This window comes from Elgaria multicarinata, chromosome 17, assembly GCF_023053635.1.
Source record: "Elgaria multicarinata webbii isolate HBS135686 ecotype San Diego chromosome 17, rElgMul1.1.pri, whole genome shotgun sequence".
Lineage (NCBI taxonomy): Eukaryota > Metazoa > Chordata > Lepidosauria > Squamata > Anguidae > Elgaria > Elgaria multicarinata.
The window spans coordinates 26,054,643-26,080,085 of NC_086187.1; the positions used below are offsets into that span (position 1 = coordinate 26,054,643).

The 25,443-nt window shown below is 39.4% G+C and overlaps 3 protein-coding genes across 4 annotated transcripts in view; 1 reads left to right on the top strand and 2 right to left on the bottom strand.

Moving 5' to 3' along the window:
• C17H7orf50 (chromosome 17 C7orf50 homolog) overlaps window positions 1-25,443 on the top strand; it is a 129,187-nt gene that overhangs the window by 14,598 nt on the left and 89,146 nt on the right. The gene's annotated exons all lie outside the window — the stretch shown is intronic.
• Window positions 723-25,443, bottom strand: part of GPER1 (G protein-coupled estrogen receptor 1) — a 44,545-nt gene continuing 19,824 nt past the window's right edge. Inside the window, exons 1-2 of one of the 2 annotated variants that reach the window (XM_063142912.1) lie at window positions 4,785-4,984; window positions 723-2,137 (exon numbers count right to left, since the gene is read on the bottom strand). In XM_063142912.1, the coding sequence (XP_062998982.1) occupies window positions 723-1,883 (1,161 nt within the window). In that variant the 5' untranslated portion in view covers window positions 1,884-2,137; window positions 4,785-4,984. Of the gene's footprint in view, window positions 2,138-4,784; window positions 4,985-25,443 lie in introns of those variants that run through there. The other variant, XM_063142911.1, reaches the window with a different exon arrangement.
• LOC134410122 (uncharacterized) lies at window positions 11,118-19,819 on the bottom strand. The gene is made up of 2 exons (XM_063143222.1): window positions 19,633-19,819; window positions 11,118-12,340 (listed from the first exon to the last, which is right to left on the bottom strand). Exon 2 carries the CDS (start codon window positions 12,303-12,305, stop codon window positions 11,265-11,267), a length of 1,041 nt encoding a protein of 346 aa, XP_062999292.1. The 5' UTR covers window positions 12,306-12,340; window positions 19,633-19,819; the 3' UTR covers window positions 11,118-11,264.

Here is a 25,443-nt window from a genome sequence, read left to right on the forward strand (position 1 = left end):
GTTGTGGTTTGGCAGCAGTGTCCATTCTATTCTCTCCCCCCACCCACCCCGGTCACCCCCAAGTAGCAGAAAAGTCAAGAGTTCCTGCCTTTGGCATTATATGTCGAACTGGAAGTTCTGTCTCAAGACAATGGGTTGGATAATAATTAAAAACCTGCTGGCTGACTATTTATAGTTTTAAAAAAACAACCAAAAGAGTTCTCTTTTGTAATTCTAGATTGATTTTCTATTTTTCTTAATTCAGTGTATGCAACAAAATACATCTATCTATATATAGTACCATGTGTTGAATGTTGTAGCTCTTTTCTTAACCAAGTTTGCAAGCTGATATACTTGGATGGAAAAATCAATGATTTCTCTGCATCTCCATATCAATATGTTATATTGAATTTTCCCAGTCTTTCTGCAGTTTTATTATTTCGTTCAGGGCATCTAACATATACCAGAAAAGTAACAATATTTGATAATTGTATTATAGTTAGGTTCTTCCTTACATAATTTTCTGCTAACTTATTGTTCATGAGTATACAAATGCATATGACCCTCCATCAGACTTTTATTCGTTCCTACTCATAATTAAATGTAGATCTGAATAACGTGCAATCTTTTACATATTGTCATAAAAATAGAGTACAAATCTTTGTGCGTAGGGCAAAGTGTATATTTTTTTTCTGTTAGTAACAAGAATTGTGATCAGTATGTTACTTTTGATACAGGCTAAATTAAACTTCCGATTGCTCAGTGCTATCGGGAATAACTGATTTCAGGGTAGCATGACAAAAGCGATTTAAAACAGACACTTTGGTTTTCTGTTCAATATACAATTTCAGTTTGTCTCTGAAAGTTTCACCTAGGAAACTGTAGATCAGTGGATTAAGGCAGCTGTTTGAGAAGGCCGCAAGGTTCACAATGTGTCCTGTTAAGGGGTAGTTATGTCTGAAAGAGTGGCTTCGCAATGAGGTTTGCTCCGTCTTTTGGAGAAGCTGCACACTTATAAACACATTTTCAGGAAGCCAGCAGATGAAGAAGACGAGGACGACGACAACGATCATGCGAAGAGCTTTCTGACGGCGTATTCGCAAACTCCTGTGCTTGTGGGCTCTTATCAGGACTCTAACAATTAGTGAATAACAAAGACCTATGATAGCAAAAGGAATGATAAACCCTAAGGTTATTTCTAGCCACTGGATTTCTTTTACATCTGCAAAGCAAAAGTAAACTTCTCCCGTGTGTTGCAAATGTACAGCTGTAAAGGGCACTAGGGCTGCAGAGATGGACGCCAACCAAATGAGGCCGCAGCTTAATCTGGCGTGCTCCATGGTACGAAACAGGTTGGACCTCATTACTTTTGCCAGTGCTATGTATCTGTCAAAACTCATCCACGTTAGGAAGAAAATGCTGCTGTACATGTTGATTTGAAGGAACAAGGACATGAAAGTACAAATTATTGTGATATCGTAATACTTTTCGTCAAGATTAAAGACTTCGATGAGGGAGTCAGCAACCAAAATGAGATCTGCTACGGCAAGGTTTATGAAGTATAGGTCTGGAATAGTCATCTTTTCACGAAAACTGATGTTCACCACTAAAATAAGGATGTTTCCTACAAAGCCTATAGGGAAAAGGAATATTGTGTAAAGGCATGATAAGAAAAGACTTATAATGTATTGCTGGTGTTCCGTTTTATCTGTAAGGTTGAGAGGTTTGCTTTCATTGCCCAGGTACGATCCGTTTAGTTCGAAATATGTGCTGTTGCAAAGTACTGGAGATGTGGGCACTGTGTAAATTTCCATGGTATGGTTCCCTGCTAGGTAGATTGCTTTGGACTTCAGTGCCAAAGTGCTTAAATTGTTGGTGGATCCAAAGATATCTGTAGAGGTCATGTTTGGAATATGGAAAGGCAGAATCAGTCAAGATCAGTACTTGTAGAATTTCTGTCGTACCTTAGGAAAAATGTTAATCCTCAGTTTGATAAGAGAGAGAGTTCATATGTTCTATAATACAGGAACTTTTTTATAGTAATGATGGCTTCAGGTATATACATTTTCCTTCGATCGCAGACTTGCTTACAATTTGAAAGATGCAGAATCATAGTAACTCTTTGCTTCCGTTTAGCAAGTAGTGAATATTGTCGGACCTGCAATTAATGAAAGGAAAAACTATTAATTATTTTGTGCCTGGAAGATTGAAAATATCCACCATTTATGAACAAGAATGGTCTTGTCATCTCTTCATGTAAACACATGATACTTTCTTTGTGCAGTTAGTCAGATGAACCAGAAATACGTGAACTTTCATGTTAAGCGTAAAAGATTTTTTGTAAACATGAGTGATTCTATGAGATCTGTTCAGTAGCAATGTGCAAAACATCCTCTTGGCATTGCTTTGTATGAAAAAAGGATAAAAATGAGGAATAAAGACAGTTTTGGATGAAATAAAAGATCAGCTTTCTGCAGTATCATGTTCTTTGTTTTCATAGATAATTATAGTAGTCTTAACAAATAACCCCCAGAGTACATGTTTTGGCTGAAAAATTGATAGACCTTTTGCAAGCTAGAGAAAAAGTATGATTTTTAACCTATTTTAACCTATTTTTCTCACAGAGGCTCTTTTAAAGATTAGAATTGTATTAATCCATACGTTTTAATAACCATTGATGATATGGGAATCTTTTGAAAATAAATACCAATGTCTTAAACACCTACCTTTTCTATTAAACTCTATTTTGCTGATTGATTTTGCAAAATTATAAATCAAAAGAAAGCAGAACTGTATCACAGATTATTTAAACACTTGGGCCAGATGATGTGAAATATTTCAGCAAAAAGCTGTGAGCAGCTAAGATTCTTACAAAGTAGGACAAGTAAATGGGTGGAAATGCATGTAAATATAGAGTACAGTAAACGCTTATCATCCTAAACATTTTCAATCCAGATTTTATTGAACTATTGCTGGCATATGATGATTGAGTCCTGGCAAATACTTCTCTTGGCTGAATTGGTTGTAGAATATTATGTGCAGTGCCTGTTACCCCATCATAAATGTATACTGTATGGCTAATGAACCAACAGAAAAAAATATTTAAGGCTGCAATGCTGTACACACTTACCTGTCAGTAAGCCCTATTAAACTCAATGGGACTCACTTCTGAGTAGACATGTATAGGATTGTACTGTAAAACGAGAATGGGTGGTAGAAACGTCTACATGAAACATGCTTTTAGTATAGAAAAAGGATGAGCAAGGGGATTGAGAACATTATAGCTTTATAACATGATGTTAAATGTTGAAAGAATAACAAAGCATTCTCAGTAAAATGCATGGCCATCCAATGACATCGATTGGAAGTAAGTGTAGTTACAATTTCTTCACACTCACACTGCGTATATTTTACTTAGAGAATTTACTACCACAGTTTGTGGTGATTGTCATCAGCTTAGTTGTTTATTTTTTAAAAAAAATCGGACTGGACAAATTCAGGAAGGATAAATCTATCAATGGCAAATAGCTGTAATAGTTAGAAATCGAACCTCCATTTTTGAAGGCAGTATACCTCTGAGTACCCAGTGCTAGGAACAAGCAAGGGAAGGTTGGTTATTTCCCCTTTGTCCTGCTTGTCAATTTCCCAAGGGCATTGTTGGGAGACATAATGCTGAAGTAAAGAAAGAAAAAGGCATTTAGGCTGATCCGGCAAGTCACTTCTTACTGTTTTATATGAAGGCATACATAAACTAGGTTCATGGGGTTTGTCATGTTTATTTCTAGAAAGAACATTTATTTTCACTTGCCCAAAATAAAGTCTGTAATACTGTCTGAATTACCATAAAGCCTATAACAACACATTTTTAGATTAAGGCATTCTTCCAGACTGTAACTAATTTTGTAGAAGTTTGATTTGCCAGCAGAAGGTTTAAGAATAACTTGCCTTTTTTGTTTTGGTTAATTCTTGTTCCAGAAAGGTATCATAAACCACTTTTATAAACCACTGAAAACTAGACCAATAGAAACTTTTTTTTAAAAAAAGAGACTTTAAATAACACCGCTTTAGTGACATCCTAATTATAAACTGGGGTCTGCAGAAACTCAATTTTTGCCTTCATATATTTTGAGGATTTATTTTACCTTACTGCCCTGCGCATCCATGGATATTAACTGGTCCAGATCTGGCTTCCTCTCAGTGGTAGGTTGGTTTATATTCAGATGTGTCATCGCCACTCACAAGTATTGAAAAATAGTGCTATTCAGATTATATTGGTTTGTACTGAAGGCTACTACTGGTACAGTTAAGTCACAACTGGAAAAAGCATCTTCTGCTTTTTAAAATACCCTTTAAAGTAGTGAAATGTTTTATGGCAATGTATTCAGATATGACTACAAGTCCTACTAATAAAAAAGCAGCTTTATGGATGCACAGGATTTCTGCTGTTCGTGTTCAGCTTTAAAAACTGTGCTGAATTTTAACTCTGCCTTTGCTGGCTTGTTTTTCTTTATCGGTTTAATCTGTAAATCTTATTTTCAAACATATTACAAGAACCTTGGGATGTCTGCGTCTTTCATTTTACCATTCTTTTGCTTTTGGCATCCTACTTCAAATACCAAAATAAGCTCAGATGCCAGTACACCAAGTGCCATTCCACAGTCTCAGCAAAAAGAAACGCTCTCGACATACGCTACTACTCTTGAACAAACTTACAGCAAATGTGGTCAAAAGAGCTCTTGAAAATGCAGCTAAGAACATTAGTTTTTAACACAGGAATTAGTAAACTGTAGTCAGATCTTCCTTACCCTCTTTTGTGAGTCCTCTTAATCGCTGGTGTGTTTCAGTAAATTCGGCAGGTATCCCCAGCTTGATATGTTGCGTTGTGCCGTTCATCATTGAGCTCCTTTCCCCCCAAACCAAACTTAACAGTATCATGTGAGTGTCGGTAGTGCTTCCGATTCTGATGCAGCAGGTGGAAGCTTGGGCTTCATCTGCCTCTGAAGGAAGCTGGTTGACAACTGCAGAAACACCACCTGGTGGCTTCCAGAATTGCTCTGCTGACTGTGGGAAAAGGAGGCTTGAACAGCTACGCTAAATCCTGCTTTCTCAGTGGAAGGAACAAGACTAAAGTACATGTGCTCAGCAGAAAGAATTTTACTCTGTATGTGTGAGAGATCTATGCTCTCTCTCTCTCTCTCTCTCTCTCTCTCTCTCTGTGTGTCTCTCTCTCTCTGTATGTAAAGCAACCTCCTTTTTTTAAAAAACTATGTAATATATCTGCCTGCCTTGCACAAAGTTTCCTTGCTCTTGTTTGTATATGCACTGAGTTTTAGGCGTGCTGTCTGTACGCTCTGGTATCAGGTCACTATTTTTATTTTATTTTCCCAGCTAGTGCCTATAGAATTGCACAACTAATTCTGTATGCCCAGGGGGACTTTGCACTAACATGTACATTGATGGTGCTATATAAATAAATAATAATAATAATAATAATTTTTCAAAGAGCACCCCTCCCCATTCCCCATGGCAAATTGCTTTAGAAACTGAGGGGGGCTTCCAAAAGCAGTTCAGACAGAGGAGGGGGTCTGCTGGTCAAAGAAAAAAAAAGGCCCAAATCCCACTGGGCGTACCCAAGCCCTTAGGAGCACATGCAGTAGCTGTTTAGGTCCTGACCATAATTTGACATGCTGCATGGTAACACTTAAGACAGAGACACACTAAGGATTTATTTGGTATCATAAATAACCCAGATTATATTAAAACAGTGCTGAAAAAACAACGAAGAATATACTATTGGAACATTTAGCATCCTGAGAGTCTGTCTGTATTTATTTATTTATTTAAAAAGATTTCTAGCCCTCATGAGAAGTTGTGAAGCTATGCTTGAAAGTATTGCTGAATAGGATTGATATTCCTAGCAGGGCAGGGCAGGGCGTCAGTGTCCAGCAGGGCTCCATGGGCCCGTGGCTATTAGTAGCAGAACATACTATGCAACCAAATGGAATTATGCATAGTTGAATAATTTATATTAGTTTGCATAATTCACATTATTTTATTGGCCTGGAATCTGGGTTGCATGTCTGCATAAAAGTTATTTTATTTTTATTTCCTTGTGTATAATTTATGTACTGCTCTGCCTGTAGGGATGTCCATCAGCCAAAACATTACCACTCCCACCCAGTGTGTACTTCATTTTCACAATGGTTTAGCTTGTTATAGTATACTTTATTAATGTTCTGGATAGTTTCCATTATTTGGACCTGTTGTGAATGAACTCCTGTGATTGGCTCTGAGTGCATTTTTCCATCCCTCTAGAACCATCGTTGTTAAATTTCCAACTTTCACAAAACCTTTTCCACATTTATTTGTCTGCCAAGAAAAAAAAACCCATGTCTGCTATGGAACCTTTGTGCTTTGCAAAAGATTCTGGGGTGTGCTCTCAGTGCATGGTCTTGGGCCTCACTGTTGCTTCCTATGAGGAAATCCAAAACTCCCCTGCCAGCTGCCCATTACATATGAGAATTCTGTAGTTCAGAAAAAGCTGACTTTCAGAGAAGTTCGTCTGTCACTGGTAGTCCTATACAGGAACTCCTGATAAACTTCTGAGGTACTTCAGTTTGAAAACTAGAACCCTAAAATAGACAGCTTTTAGTTTTTATTTGTGTCCATTGATAGTTTTCTTTCTAAACAATGCATAATAATAATAATAATAATAATAATAATAATAATAATAATAATAATATAAAAAAACTAATCTTAAGCAAAACCAATTATCTTAAAGAATAACTTGAATTAAAAGTATAAGGTTTTGATCAGAAACCAAACTTGTGATTACTGAATTTATTTATTTATTTTATTACATTTATATACCGCCCCACAGCCAAAGCTCTCTGGGCGGTTTACAACATTAAAAATAGTAAACATTAAAAGTATACTTTTTAAAAAAACAACAACATAAAAACAGTATCCATTTAAAAACAACAATTCTGGGGTCCATGAAAAACAAACTTAACATTGTTAAATGCTGTTAAAATGCCTGGGAGAAGAGAAAAGTCTTGACCTGGCGCCGAGAAGATAACAACGTTGGCGCCAGGCGAGCCTCATCGGGAAGATCATTCCACAGTCGGGGGGCAACCACTGAGAAGGCCCTCTCCCTTGTTGCCATCCTCCGAGCTTCCTTCGGAGTAGGCACTCGGAGGAGGACCTTAGATGTTGAGCGCAGTGTACGGGTAGGTTCATGTCGGGAGAGGCGTTCCATCAGGTATTGCGGTCCCAAGCCATGTAGGGCTTGACCAGCACCTTGAATTGGGCTCGGAAACATACATTAAAGGTTTTGTAACATATCCCATTATTACTTACCATTCAAATGCATACCAACTTTCCGTACTCTGCATCAAAGGTGGCCTTTTAAAATGCAACTTTTAAAATACATCCATATGTGTATTTTTCAAATCTCAAGTTTAATTGTGATCTAACAGCCCTTCGCTTTATATCTTCATACAATAAACGTTCCTATATGTTTATATTTTATAACTGAAATGGTCAAGACAAATTCTAGTAATCATGCTGCTGTTGCCAATGGTGGTTTCCCTGCCATACATGAAGACCTTCGCTGTTGCTGAGATTCCACTTGCTGGTATTTGGTACCTTTGTGTAGTGAAATGGAGTGAAATTAGGTCAGCAGCTGCAATTCATTAGAGTTCCATTAGTGACTAGGTAACAGTGGTCTGTGTTCAGTTCGACATATGTTTCTTCACTTTTTCAAAGAATGTAGTTTATTTCTTAACATCCCAGCTTTAGCGCTTGTGCTTTCTGAGCATTTAACAGGAGTGTGCCCCAGGGAGCCGAGTCTAGCCGCAGAAACTTGACATCAGCACATGCAGTGGCAAACTTGCATTTTGCCAGCATGGAGAATATGATGCATTGGACTTAGAGCTGGTAGGAAGAACAGTTCTGTAGATAACAGGTGCTGTCAACATTACAACCCCCATCACAGTGAAGTTTGATGTTGACTCATGTTGTTCATGCAACGTTTCTAATGCTTATTTTGTTCTCTCTGGGTTTGCATTTGTTCAGTTCTTTGGTCTGTCCCTTTCAAACAGTTGGCAAGATGAATGCCTGTTAGTCAAGATGGCTATACTGAACCTCTGTGTATAGAGGTAGTATGTTGTGTGTGCATGTAGGGATGGGGTGTGTGGGTGACAACATGGCAGGGCTGTTGTTTTAAGTCCTTCTTGTGGAGTATTCTTCAGTCTTTACAGACCCAGGACTCACTTTAGCCCAAACATGCATTTGAGGATCAGCTTCTAAGTTTTTACCATATTTTTTATGGTGGTAGTGTTGCAATTGTGACCTACCTTGGTTCAAGTTGTTGCCCAACAGTGATTCCTGGTCCACTAACTGAAGTCCAGTGCCCTGGAGAGATCTGATTGGTCACTGTAAGAAGCAAGATGGTGGACTAGATTGTCTTCTGGCTTTGATCCAGCATGACTGTTGTGTTCATATGAGCTGGATTAATAACCATATTACCTTAGCAGAAGCATATCCACTTCTAACGGAGCATGCTATCTGTGTGCATATGTTTATATGAACATTTCTTAAAAATATGTTTCCCAATTACTGGTTTATCTCGTTGATTAAGGGTGCAATCCTATCAGCTTTGCCCTTGATAATTGGAATCCCCTGTGTTGAATTATGATCATCCAGTGCAGGGCTGGAGAATCAGTAAAGGTGATCTTCACCTCCCCATTGTCCCACTGTTCATTATTTGTTAGGCTCTTTTGGCTATCTAGCGACTGCACTTTGGAAGGAGAGGGAAGGAGGCTGGAAGAGGCTCAGGATAGCTTTTATCCAGGACTCTCTGTTTTTCACCCCTCCCCGCCCACCGATATGCCCCCTTTTTCCTCTCTCCAAGGTTGCTTTTCTGACCTTGGAGGGCAGCTGGCCCAGTTCTCTCCATGCTGGCTGCATGGAGGAGGGGGTACAGATCTCCGACTCCTCCTTCCAAAGTCAGAGTGCTTTCTCTGACCTCAAGGGGGGGATGTATCCCCAATGACCCCACACAACATCTAGGTTCCGTAGGATTTCTCCCTCCTTGATTAAATATTGCAGTCCTAATTTTTATTTCTTACATGACCTGTAGAGAATGTAATAATTTAACATACATGCCCGCACACACACTCTCCAAAACATTTAACTAGCAAAGGATGAGTACAGAAGACAGTGACATATTTGGTTCTTCCCTAAGTAACAACCATGGCTCCTGTTCAAGCCCACTGAAATTTAAGCCACAGTTTCCCAGATAATTTTTGCTGCACAGGCCACAGGATGAAAGGATATTAAAAGCACATCAGATCTCCACAGACTCCAGGTAACGAGCTAATGCAGGCTCAGTGTACTCAGCCTAGTAATTCTCCCTCATCTTTGTTCGAATATGGGTGCTGTTCTTTCCCATTTAGCTTATGGGTTAATATAATATCATTTCCTTAATTGCTGCAGAGAAAAAAAATCTGCTGTATCTGGATAGGAGTAGACAGCTATTTTCCATGACTTGGGACAAATATCCAAATGCTGAAAAGCTTCTAATATCCTGTATGTGCTTACTAGAAAAATGAATTTTGTAATATTTTGGAAATCACTTAGACTGCTGTATTTTTTCAAAATGTTTATTAATATGATGAAAAATCTTGAGTTTGATTCACATTTAGATAAATGAAAACCGCTGTAAATTCTTAATGACCATATCACTATACACATAACCCATATATACTTAAAAGGTAGTTCCTACAATTTTGTCACACTGTAGAATGACCAAGAAATAAAACACTGGACAGGGCTATGTAGATGGAGAGGTGGAGCTACGAAAATACGAACAAGCTTGTTTCTCAGTGGCTGGGGATATCTAGGCGCAGGGATCATGCTTACTCTCTGCCATAATAATATCCCTGAGTAAAACCTTTTGATTTCCATCCAAATCAGTGGAAGTGTTACACTTTGACACCCTGTTGCAGTGAGAGCATACGTTGGCATCAACTCTTGATATTAGGTGGCCAAGCCATCACTGGGATAGATGTTGCAAGGTGCTACAGTGTGCCCCCCACCCAGCTCCCAGCAACATACAACACTCCTAAACCCTCTCTAGACACATTCACGCGCACCACCTTTCGGAATGTTGGGCAGTGTGCTAATAGAACGCATTGTAACAGTATTTTCTCAGCCATCTCGATCAATATGTGCTTACTACTCAACAAAAGCATCCTTAGCGGTAGTTGTGGCATCTACACATCACACGTGGGCAACCTGTGTCCCTCCAGATGCTGGATTGTAACTCCCATCAGCCTAGCTAGTATAGCCAATGGTGAGAGATAATGGGAGCTGTAATCCAACAACTTCTGGACAGCCACAAGTTGGTTCCCCTGCTATACCGAATGATTGATGTAGGAAGCACTGGTAATACATTGGTGTTTCCTGCAGGAATTGTAATGTGTGGAAAAGAAGTCTTCCAGGTGCTTCGTGCCTGGAAGACTTCTTATGTTAGAGACCGCATGATCTTCTGTTATTATATGATTCCATACATTGGAAAGCCTTTTAGAAGCACCCACATTTTCTAGCAAGCTGAATTTTGAAAGCTCGACTCCTTAGTGCTCAATAATTCCATGCATGTAGGGGTGGTTGTTTTTTGGCCCCAGCTGGGATATCTAGAGAATAGAGAAAAAAGGCCCTCCCTCCCTACAAGTGACTTGCATCCCTTACAAATACGGAGATGTCAAAATGCTTGAGGGATTAGGTTGGTTGATAGCATAGTTAACGTTCTTCTAGAATAGTCACTTGTAGAATAATGTATTCTCTAGGTGATCTGATACCATATCAAAATCTCCCTTCTCTCTCCCATTCAGTCTGCTCGGCATCCCACACATACTTATTGATCCTGGAAACAGCCAATCTCATTGTAAACCTTGATAATCTCAAAAAGCAGTAATTACATGGAAATAGAACGGAGGCAAAGTTTTTCATCAAATCACTCTTGACCAGTTTGCCCATAATATTGCTCACTCTGATGTCCATATGTCAGCACACAAAAGCAAAAGAGCAACATATAATGAACAACATTTGCAAAGTTTGCAATTATTATGTGTGTAGCTGTCAATCCACACTGGATCGTATTTATTCTTCAGTAGCTAGATCGTAGAAATAAAGAAGCTTGGAAGCCTTTTATTCCTTCAAGTTCTGTATGATAGCAGATGTGTAGCTCTTTTCTTTAATACAAATGTTTCGGAAGGCAAAAGTCAGTGTGATTCATTTTCAGATGGCACAGATGAGACTTCGGTATGAGTTTCTCGTATTTCAAGAGTTGTATTGCTAGCATTTCTCCTCCGGCAAACATTTGTGAGATTAGTTATAATATGCAATAATACGTTTCTGCATGGTTTATGAAGCCAAAGTATGATTACTAAACTAATGCAGCATTCACTGAACAACACAACCTCTGCAATATTCATGGTCAGTTCGTTTTGAGGTGTCCCTATGTTTCCCTGTATCTTCAAGTTGGTCCTGGAGAGAATCATAATGTTGTAAAATAGACGGCACACAAACATTGTTATAGTAATAACCAAAACAGTCAAATAAGGATGGATATTTTGTCTTGAAGGATGGCTTTCTGGCTGAGGTTTTTTAACAAGCAGTAAAATAAAGCAGAGAAGCTTGGCCAAAGATGGAATGCAGAAGCCAAAGGTAAATTTAATAATCTCATATTCAGGCCATGCAAATAAAGGATCTAATTGGCAGTCTGTTTCTTCATGGTAATTCACGAGGCCCAGCAGTGCCACCACTATCAGTGCAGCGCAAAAAGCACACGTCAATACAAATCCAACACATACCATAGGATTTTGGTGTGCCTTAGTAATTAAAGCGTTCTGTGGTGGGTGCCTCTTGAGAAAAAGGCTTAGCACCATTAGGAGGAGAAGGTACTGAGAACTGAAGTAACTCAAATTGAAAAAAAACGACAGCGCTCCACATTCGAAATAGGATACTTTGAGATAGGCAGGCCTTGTGGTGATGGTGAGTGATAAAAAAATCATTAAAATGTTGCTGGAGGTATAAGCAAAAATCAGTATGTCTAATTTATCTAAAGTGTGCTGCAGGTAGTTCTTAATGAAGATGCCCAAGATTATGATCCCAGCTAGCAAACCAGCTGGTACGAAAAGTGCAATATAGCCATGCATCAATCTTGATATGATGTGTTGCGAGAAGATGATGTCTTCAAAACTGCTGGATGGATTTTGGCTCTGGCTTGGGTACTTCATCCATGTCATGTTATGAGGGACCATTCTTGTGAAGAGCTTTGGCTTATTAGGGATGCAAACTGAAATGAAAGAGTAATGAAAGACTTTTAAAGCACAATCCAAACAGTAGAACCGCCCAGAGAGCTTCGGCTATTGGGCAGTATAGAAATGTAATAAATAAATAAATAAATAGAAGTGAGGGAAAGTACCATCACAACCCCACGCACATACACACACCAGATGAATAATGCAAGATATACTTAAAATGCACCGCAATTGAAAACAGTAGGTGTATGTGCCTTGTTAGAAAATAAGGATTCTGATATTGTCATATTGGGATTGCTGTTAAGTTCGATTGGAATGTCATGTCAGGTGACAACTTGGTGCAGCTTCACACTCAGCAGAAAATGAGACACACACACCTCATTTCCATTGTGGGTCCACTATGTCACACAAAAAGGCAAACCGCTGTATTTTCGGTTACACCTGAAGAATGTTTGAATGCACCTGAGCACCTTGTGTGTCCCAGGAAGTTGTTTTCACATGACCCTCCTCCAAGCCTTATAGACAAAGAGTAATAAATCTGAGGTAGAAATGTGAGGTCCCCATCTTTTCTGCAATTAATGAATTGACCCTCAGTTTGGTTTAGATTTGATGGGAAAATATTCTGTGATTGTGGTGATCCGGGAAGGCTTTCTTCTTTTCTGGCTTTGGAAAGGTGGGGCAGTCAGAAACTAGATGCAGCCCAAATATAATGTGTTCATGTACTTGATTTCTGCAGACCCCTTCGCAGCAACCAGGCTGCCTGCAACTGAGTTATATGGAGTTATGAGAAGTGAAAATAACATGGCCAGGAACCAAAAAGCTACTCTAGGTTTCAGAAGAGCAAATGTGTAGCCAAAGGATTTTTTAAAATGTTAAACAGCTAACCTGCACAGCTATGGAAGTTCAGTGGTAGAGCGCACGTGTTGCATACAAGAGGCCCCAGGTTCAATCCTTGGCATCTCCAGGAAGGGCCATGAAAGACCCTGGTCTGAATCCCAGGAGAGTCACTGCCAGTCAGTGTAGGACAAGGTGAGCCAGTGGTCTGACTTGGTATATGGCACCTTACTATATCTCCTACACATAACCCACGTATCCATCCCATCATCTCTTACTACAGACTGTTTTTGAAACTCCTCGCTGTTGCGTGGGAAAGCTGCTGTTCAAGAAACACGAGTCTTGGAATTAGTTTCATGGTTCCTTGGATCATGTCCTGTGTTAATAATGCTGTAGCTTTAAGATTAATGCAGAACGGCTTAATTTTTATAATAACTAGAGCCTAACTGTACCCTCGATAATAGCGCATGCTGATTCTGTGGTCCTGCTGTACTGTCAGCCAGCCAGGGAACTGGCGCATGTCATTCCACTGGCGCAAGGGGATTTAGTAGCAATCCTATCCTCCCAGTGCATGTGATGTTCATGGGGTTTCTCTATTAACAATGGATGTTTCAGAATAGTTGTGAAAACTACAAATCCACGGCAATAGAATTTCAGCATTACTAATAGCCTTTTAATTTTAAATATCACGTATGCCTAAATCTTGTGGGGGAGCTACTAAGAAGTGGATGAAATAGTTTTTTGAAAAAACCTTCAAGTTTTGGCACCATTATCTGATTATATTCTTATTTGCTAACTTTCAACTCTGTGCGCGCATGTTTATGTTTATAGCAGTTATAAATTCCTGAAGACACGGGTTTCTTAAGGTGAAATTGACAGGGAATTAACTGTAATGGCTCAATCATGTGCTGCCATCATGATTCTGTTACTATGAAAAGGCATCACTTTTCCTTTTAAGCAAATAATAGACTGTGTAAAAAGATTCAATAGCTGTTTGCTCTGCGGAAAATGACTGCAATAAATATGGAATGTGTAATTTTATAGGCCACCTAAAAGCACAATTTGTTCATTATCAAAAAGGTGATTTCCATATACCTCGTTAGAGAAAATCTGTTGCCAGTGTTATTCAGTTTTTTAAAAAGATGTATGGTTTGTGTCGCAATAGGATAAACATTTTGTATTTAAAATAATGTAGAAAACTATATGCAGGGGGTTAGGGGAGGTGGGTGAGAAAAGATCATTGGCAGATTTTAAAAGCCATCTTCCACTGTTCAAGCTTAGTGCTAGCATTAAAATATGATTTTGCATATCTGCAATTAAAAAACATAGCATGCTATGTTGGCTATTTCATCTTCTGTTTCCTTTGTAACATAAGCATTTCAGTTTTTGCATTAATCCCAGATTTAATATGGGGGTTTCTTCAAATCATTCAATAGTATGCAAAGCTGATCCGTTCAACCAGAGTGTATTTGTATGAATTGCAAGGCCTTGGGTCTTCTCCTTATCAGAAGTTTCCATAGAGTCTCATCTAATAATGGAATAATGTTTTTTCCATAAGGCTTTCTTCTATAGCTTATGTCTCTTTAACAGAGTTCTGTTGATGTTAAAACGCTGCTCTTTTAAGTTACACTGTTAGTTCAAGCCTTAAGGCTTTGGTCATATGCACATTTAATAACATAACATAAAAATAACTCTTCTGGATCAGACCAAAGGTCCATCTAATCCAGCATCCTGCATCCCATTGTGGTCAGCCAGATGCCTTTTTGAAAGCTCATAAGTGGGGCATAAAATCACTACCCACCCACCCACCCCCTCACCCCAAACTGCCTCTGAACATGTTTTGGGAAGTACGTCCTTTTGAACTCAGTGGCACTTACCTCTGAGTAAATATACACAAGAATTGAGATATGAGTATATTAGAGCTTAACAATATTATTTTATTCTAAAGTATATATCCTCACATGCAGCCTAAAATGTCTCACATGGTGACTTCTAACAATTAAGATTTGTGAACCGCCCCGAGAGCTCCGGGTGGTATAGAAATGTAATAAATAAATAATAAATTCTATAAAAATACAGTATCAGGAATTTAGGGTACAGTTGTCTGGATATGAGCGTGTATGTGCAGTGTGCTGTAAACTGTGTATACAGTTTTAGACTTAGATTATTAATGGGTTTATTACATTTTTACCCTGTCCTTCTGTGAAGGCCCTCCTTTTATCTTCACAACAGCCCTCTGCTAGTAAGTTAGGCTGAAGAATAGTGGCTGAGGTATCTCAGTAGGGTCACCTAGTAAGTCCAGTGGCAGAGCAGAAATTTGAACCTTTGTCTCACCAGTCAAAGACTAATGCTTTAACCACTACACCACACTGACTCCCTCAGTCTCCACCAAACTGGGTTGAAGAACTGGAGTTCAAATTCTTGCTTAGCTATAAAACTCACTGGGTAACCTGGCACACTCACTATCTCTCAGTCTAACCCTACCTCACACGGTGCTGCATTGCTGCAACATTGGTTGAATACTCTAGATGCCACCTCTAAGACCCTTTTAGAGTATACATAGAAGTTCTTGAAATAACTTACATTGGAGGGGTGGGTGGGAATTTCAGCAGTTAGGCACCTTTGCAGTGGAAAAGCCAAACTTAAGTAAAATGAGACTGCTTTACTGCTACCCTCAGAAGTTGAGACCAGAACAACAGATGTGGGAAAGAGAAGATGCTGTACCTATTATGGCATAAAAGTAAATTGTGTGCTGCTTGGGCGGAGAGGGATTTATCTGCTCTGTCAACAGCCTTTTGCCAATGCTCTGCATGGAGAATGATTTTTTTTGTAAAGGGAATGAATTCTGCTCCATTCAGCTACCAGTAAGAATCCTACTTCAATTTCATTAATATAAATTGAATTAAAAATCATTTGTGAATTAGTTATGGGAGTGGGGGTGGATGGGAACGGAATGGTTTGCTAACAGAAGAAAAGCGTTTAGTGAGAACAGTTTATCTGTGAACGCCTATTCCACTAGGTTATTATTTATTTATTACATTTATTATAATAATGATACAATTTATAAAGCACTTTAGAGTGTTTAGAGGACTTCACGTACATTATCTCAGTAACCCTTAACAACTGTAGTACTCTAGGCTAGTAGTATTATCTTCATTTTGCAGATGGCAGGGAGTGGGTGGATCGCATATACCCTGGGAATTTGTCCCCCAGCTTTTTAATTTTTATTTTTGGTGCCACAAAAATGCGCCCTTGGGAGCGTATTTTTTTATTATAATTTTTTTTTGTTGGTCTTTTGCAAGTGTGCTCTTACAGCCTTCAGATATGTCTTGCCTAGTCAATTTCGTTGCCTGTTTCAGCTAGCAAAGGCAGCAGATAAGGGGTGGTGGTGTCTGTAACATACAAGGGGATTGCCAAGACAAGTTTGCCTATTCCATTCCATTCACTTCCAAGGGCATTAAATTTGCGAAAATGTTACCTCCATTTACTTAGCCATTAAATTTGCGTACATTTCCCTTCCATTTCTTTCCCAGTCCCAAAAAATGTGCAAATAATATTCCCGACAGTTATAAATATTCCCGACAGTGGCTGAACAAGAGGGAGCAAATGGGATGCTAGCTCCAGCAACACACACACACACACACACACATGCAATGGGCTGCCACCTCAGGTTTTTTTTTAATGCCTACTTCCGGACTTTTCAAAGTGGAAAGGTAGGATTAAAATAATGCTTAAATAGGCTCTCTAGGGATACCTAATTGGGGGGAAAAACAGCTTTGAAACTGCCCAGTTTGGATGATATTTTATTCTTTAGTTATGATTACTAATTCGTTTGGTAAAATAAATTATTTTTTTTAGAAATGGAAAGTTTTCCACAGAAAATACAACACTGCTCTCTGACTGGTTGTTCCTACATACCTGTTTGCCTGTCTGCTTGCTGACTCAAAAGGATCTGAAAGTAGTTTACAGTTTTGAAAAACCTTGTTGATTTGTGAATTGACAGACAACATTCAGTGCTTGAGCTTCTGTGATCTTGAATACATCTTGTGGAATTTTGACTCAAAGGAATTCTAGATCCCATCTATCTGGAAAGCACGCTTGTTAGGGAAGTTGAACTGCCACAATGGTCTATCATGAAATGCAGCATGCTTCTAGCAAAAACTTACACTGCATTGAAAGTTTCTATTAATATTTTGCTAAAATTAAGTGGGAAATCTATTTGTAATGGAAAAGACTACCTTCTATTCTCTAGATGACAAATGGGGAAAAAACACTCTCATGCAAGTATACAGGGTATAAGGTTGTTCAATTAACATTACTCTTCTGAAAAGAATATTTACCTTCCATTCTCTGTTTACACAGCATAATGGCAAATTCTGCTGCAGTGATTCATAGTGTATTTGCATGAAGCTGCATGGCAGGCACATCCCTTTGTTTTATATAGCGGCTTCTGCCGAATTAATCACTTTAGAATGTCGACATTTCTTGAAAAAAAACTGAAATTACTCCGAATACGTTGGATATAAAGCCGTGGTTTTCATAAATTCTATCATCAAGGAGCCCTTTCCACATTAACTTGTTTTCTGAACATCCTTGGCATAAAGGCTATTTCCCCACATGAAGTGAGTGTTTGTCTTAGAACAAACCTGACACTCTTCTGTACCAGTAAGTTGCATGTTGGAAAAGATGGGTAGTGGTGGGCAAGCTGGCTTTCAGGGGAGCTTATCTTACTATTGCTGAAGAGGCTGATGCTAGGGAAAGTGGAAGGCAAAAGGAAGAGCGGCCGACCAAGGGCAAGATGGATGGATGATATTCTGGAGGTGACAGACTTGACCTTGGAGGAGCTAGGGGTGGCGACAGCCGACAGAAAGCTATGGCATGGGCTGGTCCATGAAGTCACGAAGAGTCAGAAGCGACTGAACGAATAAACAACAAAAACAATAATTGAGGAACCTGTTTAGCCCTCAAGGAACCTTAGGGTTTACCAAGAATATACTTTGAACACCACCAGGGGAAGGAAATAGCATTAATTTCTATTTTACAGCTGTCGAAGGGGGTGGTACTGGAAAGTCACTGCAATAAGCATAAATTCTATTAAGTTGTGGATTTTCTTTTTAAAATTCCTATAGATTTTTTTTTAAAAAAAATAATTCTCTTCCTCAGCTTATTCCTAACTTTTTCTTCCAGTTAATGTTTTTTTTAAAAATATTAAGAGGCAGGAAAAACAAGTTATGACCAAAACTGAAATACAACATTACACTGTCTCAATGTGGCATCAACACGCCCACCAAAAATCCCCCCCACATAATATCTTGTCCGGTGAATGTTCTTCTTATTTCTTTCTGACCTCGTCTAACCACTCCACTTTTTAATAGTGCCCTTCTGAGGCAGTGTGCTGCTAGCATGTTGGGCTGTATTTGTTTTGGCAGTGGATTTTAAAATACTCTGGAATCCTGTTCTCAGGCTCAGACAGCCAGCTAATAAATTATCCTTTGCTGCCAATAGATGGAGACGAATCATTCCGCACAACACCCAAGAGACAGTCAGGACGGCAAGTACTGCAGGGTAAATCTCTCGAGAGAGCCAGGACCTGGAATTATTTCCCCCCTGCGTGCGTTTGCTTAAAACATTCAAGTCTGGGGGCTTCAGTTTAATGACTTAAACTGACAACTTATTTGAAAGCTTCCAAGCTACATTACTGTGTTTAGGAACCGTTGTTTTAGAAACCAAAACTATTTTGTATAGATGTTTAACATATGACATCCCTCCCTTTTCTTGCTTTTTGGCCGCAGGAGAAAATATAGTTCCTTTCACCAAAGAGGGAGCTCTGCGCACGACAGTTGTGCAATTGCACGTAGCTCCTAATGGACCTGGGTGTTTTTAACTGATCAACTCAAAAGAGTATAATTCCCAGCAAAGGATTTCCTGAATAATGATTGTATTATGCGGTAGTTCTGTCATGGCAAAGTGATTACAACAATAATTTAATTGGGGGAAGACTATATGCACCAGAAGAAGATCTAGAAGCAGAAAACAGCTTTTTCTTCTGCATAGAGGAAGAATGTCAACAGAGTTGTGTTTAGAATCTGTGATATACACAAATAGTGCTGTGTTTGAAATCTGTGCTACATGCAACTCTTGCTTCAGTCTTGTTCTAAAACAGCAGAAGGCAACAGTCCTGCTTAGTAGAAATAGATTATTCTCCTCCACCCCCAATTTGTTTAAATAGTTGAAGCATCTGGCTTCTTGAGCATTGAAGAACGCAATGACACTTTAATTATTCATGCTTCGTAAAAGGATTCTTTAACAAATCCAGGACTCTTTAGTTTTCATAACTTTGTTTCTCAGATGTGATACCTTGCTGCAGTTTGTGCAGTTTTAAACATATTACGGAAGTGGATGGGGTTGCACGTCTAGAGCTCCTTGCAAACAATATTTTTGGTCTTTAGTGGTGATGAAAACATTTCAATTTAAAACAAAGTAGATAACTTACCTGTGAAAGAAAGTGCTCTGCAGATGCAACAGGCTGATGCCCTCTTTATGGTCTGATTGATGAAATATAACCGCTGTTCAGAGGAAAATAACAGTTTTATTGCATACTCGGCTTCCTGTATGTGGTGACGTCTTCCGTTAGAAAGCTCAGACTACAAAAACCTACAGTTCTGTAGGGAACAGAAACTTGGTTTCACTTAATTCAAACCATACACGTTGCATCTTAAGCAGGCATATGGCTCAATCATGTGACTTAGAAGTTCAAATTGACATACGCAGGAGGATATTTTGGTAATCCAGAACAGAAAAGTAGTGTTTAGCCATATATTTTTGAGTCTGTGAGGCCATCCAGTGGCTTTTCACTTAGGGTTTGGTTTATATGCTGAATTTTAAAAGCCTTCTACCATAGCCACTGATATTTGAAAGCATGTTTTCCAAGACCAGATGTTTTGCATTTCAAAAAGCTGCAGAAGCAAATATCAAAGAAATAATATATTAAATTAAAACTCTTAGAGGCTAATACCTGGAATTATACATTGGGGAATGAAGTTTCCTACCTTTTAATCCATGCAATGCTGGGTTCTGGAAGAATAATTGGGGTGTGTGTTTAAAATAACTCATTGTCCAAGACACATCACCTCATCATATAATAAGAGGTTAAGCTTAAAATGTAGCCTGTTAAACTGCTCTTCACCAACTCATATGGCCATTTCACAGATTACAACTTGGATTTGCTTCCAACGGTATTCTCAGTAAGATGTTGCTGCTAACTGGAGCTTCCTGATGGATTTGTCATGTCATGTTATTTGCAAGCCCAAGGCCATTAGTAAAACCTATCTAAAATTACAAAATGTGTGACAGGAATAAAGCATTGGTTAATTTAGGGGGGGTTGTTTTTTATTTTATTTTAACATAGCATGCATTAGCCAAATTCAACTTACAGTAAGGACAAAGGCTTTCAAACAAGGGAGGGGGGAAAGAATAAAACACTAGAGTAATTTAAAAGAGCACGATGAATCTAAACTAAACTACATCTAGGACTTTACATCAAAGAATCATGTTTCCAGTTAACTGACAGCAGTTAGGATTTGGCGTGTATCTTTGAAGTCACTAAGGCAAAAAGTGCACCCTACTGGATCACTTAACTATCTTGATCAGAGAGCAGGTAATGTGTTTCTTAAAGCACATTCAGGTTGCAGCCCAGATATAATATTCTCAAGAAATTTTGAATGGGGTGATTTATTTCATTTCATTTATTTATTTAAAGCATTTTTATAGAGCCGCCTCACCGTTTCTGGCATTGAGGCGCTTTACAATCACATATAAAACAATTCCATTAAAAACCCTCACCCTCAAACCATTAAAAGCCCTCAACCCCAATTTAAACCACCCCCTCCCCAGACTCTTGTGAAAATAAAAACGCCTTACAAAGGCGTTTGAAGCAATTGAGAGTGGGAGCCTGTCGAATCTCCAGGGGCACATTGTTCCATAACCGGGGGCCAGCCACTGAAAAAGCCCTGGCCCCGGCACATTCCAGTTTGTAGCGGGGGACCATCAGGGCGCCCTGCTCCTGAGAGCGAGTCTGCCAATGATGAGACACAGGAGAAGGCGAGTGCTCAGGCATCCAGGAGCCAAGCAATGCAGAGCTTTATACATGGTCAACAAGACCTTGTAGCGCACCCTAGCAGCCACCGGCAGCCAATGGAGCTCTTGAAGCACCAAAGTGATAGAAGACCACTTTGGGAGCCCCTTTACCAACCTGGCTGCTGCATTTTGTACAGCCTGTAGGCATTGGATTTGCTTCAAGGGAAGCCCTGTATACAACAGGTTGCAGTAGTCCAGTCTGGAAAGAACCAGGGCCTGGACTGCGGTGGTAAGATCAGCCTCTGACAGAAAGGGGCGAACTTGGCGGAGCACATGGAGTTGATAAAAGCAACTCCGAACCACGGCCCCCACCTGTGATGACGTAGTTAGGGACTGGTCAAGAATAACACCCAGGTCCCGCGCCTCAGTCACAATCCTGACTGAGGGACTGGATATAAGGGACACACCTGTAATCAGTTCTTTCATTTTGGGAGATTCACAAATACACATTTGGTGGTCATAAGGAATCTGATAGTATCTGCGATTGGATACTGCTGTCATGGTTTGAAAACATAGGACATCTTAAATCTCGGAAAGGTCAAATCTACCATGTATGAGGTTCTCAAGTGGTTATATTTATAAAATCCAAAAGTAATGCCAACTCTATTTTCCAAAGGAAGGAATAAATTGTGATTCCCCCCCCCCCCCAAATTTGGCATCTTTAAAATCATCCAGCCCCATCCTAAAACACCATATAAGTTTTGGGCAATTGCCATACCTTGAAAGAGATTTAACACTAGATCAATCAGAAAGTTATGTTATACAACATGTTAAAACAGCATGCTAAGCCATGGTGGTTAAGCATTTTGAGCTAAACAGTATGATTTAGTGTGTCAGGTTAACCATGACTTAGCATGTCATGTGAACCATTCCTAACCATGGTGGCTACATAACCACAATTTAAACACGATCGCTAACCATTTGCTGCAGAAGGTTAGCGGCCTAACCATTGCTTAGCGTGTTGTCTGAACAGGCCCAATATACCATATTTCTTTGATTCTAAGATGCACTTCCCCCCCCCCATATAAACATCTCTAAAAACGGGGTGCATCTTAGAATCGTGGGTGCAATTATTATTCTTAAAATCAAAGCTTTTTTCCTGTTGGTGGTACTGAAATTAGTGTGCATCTTACAATCGATGGCGTCTTACAATCGAAGAAATACGGTAGAATTTCAGAATGGCACCCACTGTACATAAGACCATTGATCAGATAAAACCAGCACCCCTCAGTTCTCAAACTATCTGGGAATCTTGGTTCTTAGTCCTTCTCCCTCCCGTAATCCACACTCTTTTTTGAAGGATCCTGACATCCCACACTCCATTACCTGGAACTTTTTCAGAAACAAAAATAGGGAGGGCGGAAGGAAAATATGCTCTAGGAACAGGCTCTATGGTTTCTTCCAAAGAAACCAAATTTGTAAAGCATTCTTAGGAAGCAAACTGGAGCTTTTGAGCACTGCATTTTAGAACTCTCCAGGGGACACTCTAGGAATGAGGCTCCTGTAGCAGGAACCGTAAAGCCCGTTTCTAAAGCATTTTCTCCTTTTCCTTGGTTTTCGGATTTGGACACAAGTCATTATCTGTGTTCCTGCTGCATGGATAGAACCAAATGGATACCACTTATTTATTTAAAATACCGAGCCACATATAGGACTCATTTGTGGCACTCCTGGACTTGAGCAGAAAAGCATATCTACTGCAGTAGGCACTGGAATGGCACTATCTTAAACTTCAGCAGTACATTATAATGTAAATATTATGTTTCCCCCCCTTAAACTACAGCGTTCATTATGAGATGGTTCTAGAATAAAGGCAATGGATGAAAGTACATTATTTATTTATTTATTTATTTATTTATTTATATAGCACCATCAGTGTACATGGTGCTGTACAGAGTAAAACAATAAAATAGCAAGACCCTGCCGCATAGGCTTACATTCTAATAGAATCATAATAAAACAATAAGAAGGGGAAGAGAATGCGCTAAACAGGCACAGGGCAGAGTAAAACTAACAGTATGAAAGTAAGATCAAAATCAACTTCTAAAAGCTTTAGAAAAAAGAAAAGTTTTTAGCTGAGCTTTAAAAACTGCGATTGAACTTGTAGTTCGCAAATGTTCCGGAAGAGCGTTCCAGGCATAAGGGGCAGCGGAAGAAAATGGACGAAGCTGAGCAAGGGAAGTAGAGGCCCTTGGGCAGGTAAGAAACATGGCATCTGAGGAGCGAAGAGCACGAGCGGGGCAATAGTGTGAGATGAGAGAGGAGAGATAGGAAGGAGCTAGACTGTGAAAAGCTTTGTAGGTCAACAGGAGAAGTTTATATTGGATTCTGAGGTGAATTGGAAGCCAATGAAGAGATTTCAGAAGTGGAGTAACATGGTCAGAGCGGCGAGCCAAGAAGATGATCTTAGCAGCAGAGTGGTGAATGGAAACCAACGAACTGATGTGAGAAGAAGGAAGGCCAGTGAGAAGAAGGTTACAGTAGTCCAACCGAGAAATAACCAATGCATGAACAAGAGTCTTGGCAGAAGAGACATTATACTGTATTCTGCAGTTAACCCACAAGGTGGTGCATTTGGAAGGATTAGCAATAAACCTTTCTTTCGTTAATTGAACTACTATTGATATGAATGTCAAGATGGGAAAATAGCGATTGGAGTCAGCAGCAGCAGTAGGGAATATTGCTTGCATCGTCATTACCCCACCCCCCACCCACCCCCGGGCATCCTTTCTTTAGTATAACAGCTGAGCCTGGAGCCTGCAGTGAGAGGAGTAATCCTTTTTGTGTGCTTCTGTCATTGGCTTGGTTCAGACAGAAATCTAAACCGTGGTTTAGGTTATCGTGAAAATGCCGCAGTGAGCCTTGGCTCTCATATCTCCGTCCCTTGCCCTGCCCTGCTTTTTGCACAAAGTGGAGGAGAATGAAAACTTATTTTGCTTAAACATAGTTTCTCTCATTACCACAAACCACAATCTTGGGGGGGACTGTGGTTTATTCAAACTCTAGTTAATTTTTTTAAAAAAAACCAACCTAGGATCAAACTCTGGATTTCTATCCTGGTTTGTTAACTAGCTAGAATTAAAACGAACCACAGTTTCCAAATTTGTACATGACAGGAAATTAACGTTTAGACAAAAATGAAAGTGGGAGCTTTCATTCTCCTCTTTTGCAAGGATGGAGAGGGGAGAGAGAATAGAAGCCTGAGTCTTCCTATGGCTCCTTTGTAGGTATCGAAATCATGGTTTAGATTATTTCTCAATTGAGACGTTGTAATCCAGTTGATTAGTGTTTTATCTCAGGGGTTCTAGTCCAAATGCATTTCAATTAGCATTTCTTATTTCTAGCTGAACACAGCCGTTTGGATGCCCACCAATGCCAGGCACAGAGTATTTCTCTGCACCTGGGGTATCCACTCTTTTAGCTAATGCTAAGGGCAGGGTAATATATCAATATTTATGTATTTTATTTATTATTTATTTATTTATTTATAATACTTTTATACTGCTTAATACATTAAAATCCCTAAGTGGTTCACAATAAAGTACAATACTACAAGATAAAAAATAATATAAAAATAGTATGTAGTTTAAAATAATACAGTACCATAAAGCATAAAACACTATTTCTGTCTCTCAAACTACATCTGGCAAAGTATTCCAAAGAGTTAGTGCCACCACTGAGAAGGCTTACTTAAGTGCCACCACTTGGCAACATTCCATCGGCCATGGAACGACCAGTAAGGCCTCCTCAGAAGTTCTCAGGGGTCGACTGGGTATATAGGAAAAGACAGTCAGCTAGGTATCCTTGTCCCGCGTCATTGAGGGCTTTGTATGTCAACAAGATCTTGAACATGGCTTGGCAGCTAATAGGCAGCCTGTGCAGTTCTTTTTATATAACTAATAGTTCTCTGTGTTCCTCTGAGCATCCTAGCTACTCCATTCTGCACTAGTTGCAGCTTTGAAATCACTGCAAGGGCAGCTTCATACAGAGAGCATTACAGTAGTCTAATTGTGAGGGGTTACTGCTGCATGGATCACAGTGGCTAGGCTATCCGTATCCAAGAATGGACATTGTTGGCACACCACCCGAAACTGGTAATGGGTGCTCCGAGCCACTGAATCAGATGCGCCTCTAGTGACAAAGATGAATGAATGAATGAAATCTTTAT